At 44.3% G+C, this 11,365-nt stretch overlaps 1 protein-coding gene across 1 annotated transcript in view; it reads left to right on the plus strand.

The window, feature by feature from the left end:
- The window catches only part of MRE11 (MRE11 double strand break repair nuclease), a 92,816-nt gene extending 84,669 nt beyond the window's left edge, over positions 1–8,147 (plus strand). Inside the window, exons 15-19 of the mRNA XM_032977795.2 lie at positions 2,943–3,053; positions 3,520–3,593; positions 4,274–4,356; positions 4,820–4,910; positions 6,583–8,147. Of these exons, the coding sequence (XP_032833686.1) occupies positions 2,943–3,053; positions 3,520–3,593; positions 4,274–4,356; positions 4,820–4,910; positions 6,583–6,609 (386 nt within the window). The 3' untranslated portion in view covers positions 6,610–8,147. The remainder of the gene's footprint in view (positions 1–2,942; positions 3,054–3,519; positions 3,594–4,273; positions 4,357–4,819; positions 4,911–6,582) is intronic.
- Positions 8,148–11,365: the final 3,218 nt, after the last annotated feature.

An 11,365-nucleotide genomic window follows, 5' to 3' on the forward strand; every position in this document is an offset into this window, starting at 1 on the left:
CCTGCTTCCTTTCACGGGCAAGACCACCTCAGCTGTACTTAACTCAGCTCACTTGGTTTCTCTAATCAAGGACATCTCTCTGTCTCCAGATGATTTGCTTGTCAGTTTCAATGTAGTCTCGCTGTTCACCAAGGTACCTGTACTTGACACCATTGCAATCATTGAAGACTTGGTCCAACTGGGACAGTATCCTGATGTACCAACTTTGGTGAGGCATTGCCTTACCAGCACTTCACCTGGAATGGCACATTCTACAAACAAAATGAGGGTACCCCAATGGGTTCTCCCTTATCACCAGTGGTAGCAAATGTTTTCATGGAGAAATTTAAGACAGATGCCATCCAGACATCCACTCTACGTCCTTCCTTGTGGAAGAGATACGTAGATGACACGTTCGTTATCTGGCCACATGGCCTGCCAGCACTGAACCAATTTTTCAACCACATCAATTCCATACACCCATCCATCAAATTCACCATGGAAGTGGAAAATGATGGCAAGCTACCATTCCTGGATGTTTTGATTGAGAAGAGACCTGATGGCTCGTTGGGACACTATCTACAGGAAAGCCGCCCACACGGATTCCTATCTAAAGCCTGATTCCCACGACCATCCAGCCCAGAAGAATTCCATCATCAAAACACTATACCATAGGGCCCGTTGCATCTCCGACCATCACCACCTATCCAGTGAACTGGAGCACGTACGCCAAGCCTTCAAGATGAATGGATATTTGGATCGCACAATCCGCAAAGCTGTATCCCCAACCATAGGGAGGGAATCATCTTAAGAATTCCATCATCAAAACACTATACCATATGGCCCGTTGCATCTCCGACCAGCACCACCTATCCAGTGAACTGGAGCACGTACGCCAAGCCTTCAAGATGAATGGATATTTGGATCGCACAATCCGCAAAGCTGTATCCCCAACCATAGGGAGGGAACCATCTGAGGACCCAATCAAAACCATCACCTTGCCATACATAGGGGTTACCAAAAATATTTCCAAAATCTTGAACAAACACAAGATCCAGGTTCGATTCAACACAGTACACAAAATCCGTGATTTGATCCCATCTGTGAAAGATGTGATTCCTGACATGCAATATCCTGGTGTCTACAAACTAAGTTGTGTCTGCGGCAGCAGTTACATTGGGAAAACGAAACGACATGTCTCGGACCATGTTCGTGAACACAAGGCAGATTTGAAACACGGCAGAACCAACACCTCTGCCGTGGCTGATTACTGTTTGAACGCGGTGGGCTCACACGATATTGTCTTTTCCGAGACCAAGGTACTCTGCAAACCTTCGGGCTACCATCAAAGATTTGTCCATGAAGCCATCCAGATGTATCAACACAGACATAGCTTCAACCGAGAAGATGGATACAAATTAAGCAATCATTTGGAAGGACGTGATCAACCAGGTAAAGTTTAAACTGCTTTGATGTTTCCTTCCTACCTGCCAATAATAGCCGACTCTCATATTTCCGGGCCCTAGCCGAGCTCGGCCCTTGCCGAGCTCACATTTACAAGCGAATTTCTCTCTCCTACTCGCTCTCTCCTGCTCGCTTCCACATTAACATTAGCTGCCCCGCCCATCTCTAAACCTTTATAAACAGCCTGCCTCAGCAGATTCCCCCTCTTTTCACCTGAAGACAGTTGCTTGTGTTGCGATCGAAACGTCGTGATTTTGTTTTCTACCGACGTGACTTTACCGAAAGAACCAAAGAGTATGGATTACTGCAGTCACGAAAGCTTCAAATCAAGATCATATTATAGGTGTAGCTAATGCATTCCCAGCTACTAATGCAAAGTGACAATTTAAATGATATAGAATGGCCTTCCCACCAATAATTGCTGTGACATTTATTGCAAAACTGTCTGGAAATTGATCCTGGGAGATAAAAAAATGTTTTCATGTATATTTGAAGGTGTAACTTTTTCTTGGATTATTTCAAACGAATTATGATTAATCCCCAGAAAATAGATTTTGCTGCGTGAAAATTACATACTTGCCTGCCCATATGTCTCAACCTCTTGACATTTTTGCACTACATGTGGAGGTTTTGTGTGTCGGGCCATCAGCTCAGCTTCACACGAGGTTTCCCCGAGGTCTTTGGACCTCAATCGAAAAACAAAGTTCGGTGACCTCACCTTTCCCTTTTTGCCGGGCCACTTGCCCAGGACGCCTTCCGCCGCTGCAACGTCCCAGCCGCTGAGTCACTGCCGTCATTCAAACACTCGCTCAGAGCCGCCCACCCTCGTCAATAGCCACGAGTGCCCGTGACACCTCGTTCATCGTTACAGTGGACCGATGAAGAATATGGAATGTTTCAGCCGTTTGTTCGGCGTCCTCCCTTGAGACGGGCTCGCCGTCGTGTGCTGCAACGCCGTCGAAGATTTGTCTGGTGAATGACGCACGCCGCCTTGCTGGAGACAAAGATGTTCTCAGAGCGCGTTCCCCAACGCTCCTCCATGTGACTCCGCGGGGGCTGTGATGCAACCGCAGGTTGATCTGGACAGTTAGTGACAACGTTTATTTTACCTCATGGTTTTCGGACATTAATCAATATTTTACTTGTGATATTTAATTTAACAATGGAATGAGGGAAAACACCCTGATTAAACTGCCCAAACCTTAAGATCTAAATGTCCCCCCCCCCCTATCGCCACTGGGGAGACAAAGACGGCCGGGCGTGATGTTGGCGACCCACTCCCTCACGTGATGCTCCGGCCTTCATAGGTGCTACTCGCTAACATCACTTGCCCCAACAGCCTGTTAAGGCGCTACGGGGGATCTTTGCCTTAATTATTTTATTTACTTCTGCCGCGTTAATCTGTGGTGCGGGACCCGACCCGGAAGACCCGCACCGTGAGTGTCCACTGACCGTCGCCGCCGTGAAACGTCGTCGTTTGTGTGAATGCCTCGTTGCAGGCAGCCGCGGCAAGGCCGGCGGGTTCGGTTTGGACTTCCACAATGAGCCCCCCCCCAGTGCCAGACGCAAGGCCCCGGCAGCAAACGTCGCCCCACAATCCACCATTGACGGTGAGAGCGCATGCACGCACATTGGCCTGGGGGCACAACAGCCACCGCGGGCACCGCGGTGGCTAGGAGATGTTAACTACCTCTCCTGGTATGAAGGAGTGCGTGGGTTCGATCCCGACCCTGACGCCTGTTGTATATATGGAGTTTGCATGTTCTGTCTGTCTCCCCGTGGTCACGTGGATTCTTCTCCGAGTCCTCCGGTTTTTCCCTCCGTCTTTTGAATCATGCGCTTAAGAGTATTAGGCTGCTATAAATGCCCACTTGGTAAGCCACTTCGTTGAGCTATCATTTATGGCCAGGTCTCTTCTAGTGTTATAAGTTTAGATTATTGAGCTAATCAGCTGCCAATATATTCTCCATTCGTGTTTTTAAAAAATTTTGTTAGAAATTCAATGGAATATCACAGCATAACATGTGCATTTTGTGGAAAATATTGCTAATTTTCCTTTTTTTGCGCGTGTGTAAGCAATGTTTACAACTTCGACACAAAAGCCTTCCAGGTCGGCATCTGTTACGAAGAAATACAACCCGCCCGTACAGGTAAACACGACAGCAGGGGCTGTTTGCATGAATTATTTTTCTCGTATATGGACATTAATTTAGTAGCAGTTATAAACCAATTTCTTAGTTGTGAATCCAGCTGCTGGCTTCAGAATTGGGCAAGTGTGAACCCCGGTCGTGCCCTCGGGAGAACACTCACAGTGGACACGAGTTTAAACAGAGACCCAGGGACTCTTATAGATACCCGCATACTCTCATAGAGACCCATAGACTCACATAGAGACCCGTATACACACACAGAGACCCATATATTAACATAGATACCCATATACTCATGCAGAGAAACATATACTCACTTAGAGACCTGTATACTCAACTCGCACAGAGACACAGAGTCACGCACAGAGACCCATATACTCACACAGAGACCCATATATGCACACGGAGACACGGAGCATAGTGATTCTGTATGATTGTCGTGCGAGGAACATTCAGTGGTAGAGCGAGTAGGAAAGTGCTGCTCCCTACTGTGCAACGTGATGTCGACAGCAGGATTGGGATACAGAGGGGAGCAAAACTTTTCTTAGAAGCTTAAGTCAAAAGGAAGAGCAGATCTCGGAGGTTCGGTGTCAGTTGCTGCGATGAAAATGTGTTGTGACATCGGCGGCACTGGCCATGATGACGTCTTAACCTCGCCATGAAATGTTTAATGTTTGCAGATAAGTGACAGTGAGAGTGAAACTGAGCTGCTTTCTGCATCCCCAAAGAGAAGCAGTGAGAGGAATCGAAATGAGGTCACCGGGTTCGTAGCGCAGTGCACTAACCACAACACTAGCTCTCATGTACATGTATATACACACACAAAAATAATAATAATAATAAAGTGTATTTGGTGTTCACGTCCTTATTGCATCATGAAGGCTATCGAGAAGGGGCTATGTTTTTTATTTGTGAGCTATACAGAATATATCTGCCATGACTGGCTATAGGTTTGTCTCATGTAGCATCAACATAGAAATATAAGTATATGCGTTAAAGATCCCATGATACAATTGGCAAGATTGGGCCATTGTGTTACTGAAGTCATGGTCTCAAGTTGAAACAAATGGTAACATCATATTATTTGTGTATGCAACAATTGAAATTGTCGATAATCCATTGTTACACGCTTGATTCGACGCTCATGCCCTTCGTGTCGGAATCACATTTGATGGATGAATCTGACGCGTGTCGTTCAGACGCCTAATTTTCATTCTGCACCACAGGCCCGCGGGAAGTTCCAGAGCTCCTTCTGGCTCCTACAGGACGAGCTCGCAGAGCCACAGAGGCGTCATGTTTGACGACGACGACGACGAGGTGAGTCACGTTCCGCGATGAACCTGAAGGGACCTGGTGGCCTTTCGTTACCCTTCTTACACGCGAGGTCAGCCAAGTTGCCCTGTCATGGAAATCACGAAACGTACAGTCATGGCTTTAATGACACGTACCATTTTCATTCTTTTATATTACCTCTACGATCATTTTTTTTTAATTGAAAGAGATGCTGGGGGTCGCTGAAACGCAAAGCATTGCACCTCTTTTTTTTTTAGACCATTGGTTCAAAAGGTGCCCGAGTTGGTTCAGAGGTCAGTGCGATAAGCTGTCACCGCTGAGATCCCACGATTCCAAATTTGCATATCAACTGCCTCTGCACTAAGCCGGCATCTCAAGTGCAGTGAGTTGATGGTCTCAGCCAGATCACCCATGACTGTACTTATCCCCTGGTGGTGTCATTAAGATGCCTTTTTTTAAAGAAGTCTTGCTCATTGTTAACCTTTTCGCTAACATATTTTCACTTGCGAACTGTGTATAACCTTAAATTTTGACTCTAAAGCTTTCGTGACTGCAGGAATTCATATTCTTGGTTCTTTCGGTAAAGTCACGTAGAAGGCAAACAATAAAATAATAATTTTATTGTTTTATATTTTTATTATTTTATTGTTTCCCTTCTTCATGACTTTACCGAAAGAACCAAGAATATGTGTATAACCTTGTTTTTGTCATTATCTTGTTATTAAAAATTAAGTGGAGTGTCTTAGCAACACACCTTTTTTACACATTTAACGTGCCCTGTTTTCTCTTTAGATTATTTCAAATCTTTTATGCTTGATATCTTCGGATCTACGAAGCATAACTAGCTGAAATTTTCTACACAGACTCATCTTGTGTGACAATTCAAGATTTCATAAAAAAAAACGGTCCAGGTCCCGCCGATCCTGGGCCTCTAAATGTTTTTACTTAAAGTTTTTATTGCACTATTCCAAATATATTAGAATTATCCTGACAATAATTAATTATTATTATTATTGTCTGGATTGAGATCTTAGAATGAATATGTACGTATACTTATTATGTTTGCAATATTAACATAAAACACTATAAATACAATTTCAATTTACAAGCTTAATTTTAAAGGGTTTTCCAAATCAAACTTGATTAATTCTGGGGTCAAAACAATTTAGATGTAATTGATTTTTGAGATATATTCAAATTCAAAGTAGTCAACCAATTCCCGTTAAATCTGATATTAAATGTGGATATTAATAAACGGAGAGATTGAGGCTATTACTTCTTTCTTTCCTGGACTTCAACATCACTGCATTAAAATGACCAGAACGTATGTTCAAGTCTTATTTAAGTAAATGACAGTGATACTTGAACGTAAAAAGAAAAAAAGTTTAATGTTTTTACACACACTTTTATTTGCACTCAAAAGTAGAAATACAGTAGTTTGACCCCGGAATTAATCTAATTTGATGTGCTGAATAAAAGTCAGTGGCTTGCATAAAGAAAATTAAACATATCGAAAGTAAACCACCCACTGTTATTCAGCACATCAAATTGTGATTCATTCTGGGATCAAAATAATTTATTTTCGACTTTTGAGTGCAAATCTAAGTACGTACAATGACAAACTTATTTTTGTTACCAATTTTTTTTCTATTCTTAACACAGGTCAGATGGATAATTATCGAATTTCTTTTCACAGGATGAAGACTATAATCCTTTCAAATAGAAACAGGGCACGTCGAAGGAAGAAATTGTTCAGTTTGGAATCCGTGTTAAATCTTTTCCTCTACATTATAGCCTTGGGTATGAGGGTGGCTGGGGGCTGCTTGAGGAGCTCATGAAGGCAACGTTTCGCCAGGGTCCCAGATTCACATCAGGCTGGCCGTTCGCGGTTTAAACGTTCGCACGTGGGGAGTGTCGATCGCCTTTATCTGATCACCAAATGTCGGCGGAAGAAATAAAAATGAAAAAAAAAACACCAACGTGTGATTTTTTTTCTCATTGCTCAAGGTAACCTCTTTGAGATTCGGAAGGCCGGTGTGTCCTAAATCAATCGGATTAAATAGGGTGTGACACGTGTCATCGAACATGAAAGGCGTGTCACCCACCTTGTGCTGAGCGAGGCCGAGTGAAGTGACTCCCGAAGTAGCTTTGCGTCTTATTGATACCACCTGGCACGATGTGATGCTGCGCTGACTGAGGGAGTCTCAAGAAGGGGGAGGCAGGGGGAGTTTTTTTTTTTTACCAACCTGACCTTGACCACCTTGATACGAAATAATCGTTTGCGTTGTTGTTTGGGAATTCTTTATGACAGAATAAATAGGCAGACGGTATGTCTCCACATATCCGTCTGGCCACGTAAAAACAAAAGCAAGCATAAAAATCTTACACAACCCATCAGCCGCACGGCCTTCTGGGAGTGCATAATCTCATCAGTATTGTTTCACCATAAGCAAAAATTCTGAACCGGTTTTAACACCCACAGTATGCTGACAAATTGGTGATACAGTCGCTAATGTGACCCTCTGTCTTGCATCATGCCCACTTGGTGGAGCTGCTACGACTTGTTGGCATTTAATCCTGTCCCATCCCTTTCCCATTTTGATGACGTACGTGTACGTCATCAAAAGAACTAAAATAAATTAAATGTCGGTACATCATGAGGTCGGAAGACGTACCGAGGCTCCCACAAGGCCATGCGGGAGGGCGCTTGGCACAGTTTGGCGCCAGCTATCGTAGGGTTGCGGTCGTGTCGCTAGAGTTTTCTGCAGCCTCTCTAAATAAAATTAACGCTCAACCACTTGCGCGTTCAATGATTCAGCGGCGAACGGAACCAACGCCCACCCTGCAACTTGCCGATGTCTCGGAACGCTAAAGGGTTAAGCTGGCGCCCTCGCACACAAGCTGCGCAGCTTCGTAGTGCGTGCGGTCTGCTCTCCATAGGACGTCAATCTGTTCGGCGTGATAACAGAGTGGTGGGCAATGCGACGACTGCCTGCCTGCTGGAAAAGTTATCAAATGTGGGTTTTGTTGGGACTCATGAGACAACTAAATTTATGTAAAAAAAACATTTCACCCTTAAAAGCGTGTGCGCGGAAAAGCGTGCTTCCTATTGTTACGTGGTCGGAAACTATAAATCTGGTCAAAAGTTGAGAATGGAGTAATGTGAATGTCTCACAAGAAAAGGCGAGGACTTTGGAAAGGAAGGTCATGGTGTTCGTGGAAATCGTGAATTTGAATAAAGGCTAAAGTAACATTTTTGAACGAGCACTTCCAGCCCACTTTATACTCCGTGACTGTTTCATGAATGATGTTTTTCCTCCCCACAACACTTTGTCTATTCATTTTACATTTAAAAATACCGCAGGAATATGAAACTCACCTCGCACGTTAATAACACTGACCTTAACAGCAAAAAAGTACAACTAGGTGACCTTCTGGGAAACTGGCCTTAATAGCAAATCTATTTCCATTCTAAGTGGTATCCATGAGTATTCGGAATATAACGGTGGTTAATAATGAAGCAATGTAATTTAAATATGTAATTAATGGAAAGGTTGGCTACTTTATTGGTGGCACATGCATAGTCCTTTGTCAGTCCACTGCTGGATAACGGCCTTCCTTTGCCGTGTGAATCATGGACGGGGGAGGGCGGGAGGTGATGATTTGACCCATACCTCACCGTGCTTGTCAGTTCTGGTTGGCAAATGCGGGGAGCATAGAAGTACAATACGTCAGTGGGTTTTGCTGCACCGGCCTCCGCTCCACAATGTTGTGCATGGCGGTTGCACATGCAATCAATATTCAGGCTCAATCAAGCTTGGCTTCTGAGATCCGTCGCGATCGTGCACATTCGGGAGTGATTGAGCCATAAGCTAAGCATCTGCCTCCAAAATGCCCAATTAGGACAGGGGTCACGCTGCCCCTTGCGCAATAACAATAACTGGCATAACTTGATTTTAAAAAAAAACAGGTAATCGTGTGATGTTCCTTGCAATTGATGAGTAATATGCTTTGCATTGTGCTCGGTTAAAATGGGCCGAGAGTCACTTATCTTTGAAAGTAAAATTCCTCTTAGATGCAACGCAAATTGATTTTGCCATTCAGACGGACGTGCTGATTTTGCATTCAGTGTTTCCAATTTAAACGCAGTTTGGAGGCGACCAGTTGGCCCAGTGGTCAGTGCCGAGCTGGCACCGTTAAGATTTTGGGTTCGAATCCAGCCACCCCCCTACCTATGGTTAAACGAGCTTCTCGTGTTACCTCGGCCTCATCACCAATGAACGCGCGCGGGCCAAACAAAAAAAAACCCCGATGAATTTTAGTTCGTTCTTCACTTAATTTTGCGAAATTCCTGCTCTTGAGAATTGAAATACATCGGTTCAAGTCACGCGACGAAACTTCAACTCTCGCATGCAGAGTGGGTGGAAAAGTGGTGCTCTCTGCTGTGCGAACCTCTGATCCCCTGGTCCGCACAGCAAAGAGCACACAGCACCACGTTCCCTTCTCGATCACTCCCGTAGCCACCAGTCCCTTCGCACTCACAACTGATAACCCTGTCATTAGCTCCCGTGGCATCTAGTGCATTCGCACCGTAGGCTGACTCCCCTGTCATTACCTCCCGTGGCCACTAGTGCATTCGCACCGTAGGCTGACTCCCCTGTCATTACCTCCCGTGGCCACTAGTTCACTCACACCGCATGTAGACTCGACTGTCATTCCATAGATATGGGACTGCAGAGCTTTGGAAATTATTGACTTATTCTATCTCTTCGAGAGTGAGCAAATACGGTGCAAGGCGTTACAAGTTTAAATGACTACGGTTCCAAATAAACTACCCACACTTTTACTTAATTGGGATTATCCATATTAGCAAGCGTCGCCTCCTAAACCAACTTGGCACCACCCTCCAGGTTGCTTTTTTTTCTCTCACCGCAGGTTGCCTAGCCTTGTCGCTGACGTCACATGCAATGGACGAATCGAAATGCGCGTTGGTGACGCTGCGTGTCGTCGCAGCGTTCTGAATGACGTCGCACGCAATGGCCGCAACGTCGTAACGAGAAACAGATTAGTGATTACATGTACGCGGACGTGTCATCACGACGTCACGTGACGTGACGCGACGTTGCATCGTTGCATCCTAGTTTATGTGGCCTGCCAGACAACATAGTTGAACTCGTTTTTTTTATTACGTCCATAAACTCTATTGTCTTTCTAGATTTGAAGCTTTCGTGACTGCAAGGATTCATACTCTTTGCTTTTTTTTCGGTAAAGTCACATAGGTGAAAAAATTTAAATAAATGAAAACAACTCAATCACGACGTTTTGGAGGCAACACAAGCTTCCTTCATCAGGTGTAAAAAAAAGGCACAACTACAGTTATTTTGCTGTGCCTTTTTTACACCTGATGGAGGAAGCTTGTGTTGCCTCCGAAACGTCGTGATTTAATTTAGTTTTCATTTTATTTTTTTTACCCACGTGACATTACCGAAAAAAACACAAAGAGTATGAATTGTTTTTTTGTGGAAACAATGTTCGTCTTAGCAGGCAAAACAAACGAGAGAGAGAAAAAAATGGCTTCTGAAATGCAAAGCGCACTTTTGAGTTAAGTGGACTCCGTACGAATTGTGCCGAGCGCCGCAACAAAGTCTCGTCAAATTTTTTTTTACAAATTGCGGCATCGCGCACCGCCCCGCGATTCGCAACGGCAACTGCGCTCACATCAGCTCCGAGCGCACCGTCGAGCACCCGTTGTCAATCTTGATCAGGCGCCACATTTTTTTTTAAACCTCTCGGCCTTGAATGCATTAGCAAACTCCCCCCCCCCCTCCTCCCCCCGAATCCCGTGAACGTGAAAACAAATAACAAAAAAGATATCTGACCTATGATAATAATAAAACGCTCAACGTGTCCGTCAATAACCCCAGAGGCCTTAAAAGAAAAGTGAAAAGCAATGCCCCTTCTTGTGAGCACATCAAATATCCTGATCCCATTTGTTTAGAAGCTTCCTGTGGCTCGGTGGGAAAAACGAGTTGCTTCTGCGAATTGAGCTCGTGGGATTACGTCAGTATTTACGCCACTGCCTTTGAACTAAAATGTAGTTAATTGTTACGTGATTTTGCGCGCGCGTTAATTTTGCGTGACGTTTAAAAAAAATTTCGCATTCAAATTCGACTCTCCGCATTTTAGGAGGCCATGCACTTTTACGTATAAATTTAAAACCTTTTCCAACTGATTTTGGTTGTTTATTTTTTTGGAAGTTACCCCGCACCTCCGATTAATTATCACGGTTGGCTACGTACGGTGCAAAGGAAGTTAAACAACATACATTCATACATTTTAGTCAATAATAATGGTGAGTGTCTGCTGCCATTCATTTTTAACCAGTAGATGTCAGAATCTCAGAGATGAAACGGTCAACTCTTTTTTTTCCACCACCTGGGCTGCCAGAGCTCCCAGAACAGTACACACATACCTGGACA

The sequence above is a fragment of the Petromyzon marinus genome, chromosome 64, assembly GCF_048934315.1.
Source record: "Petromyzon marinus isolate PM22_M1 ecotype Great Lakes invasive population chromosome 64, UKy_Petmar_22M1.pri1.0, whole genome shotgun sequence".
Lineage (NCBI taxonomy): Eukaryota > Metazoa > Chordata > Hyperoartia > Petromyzontiformes > Petromyzontidae > Petromyzon > Petromyzon marinus.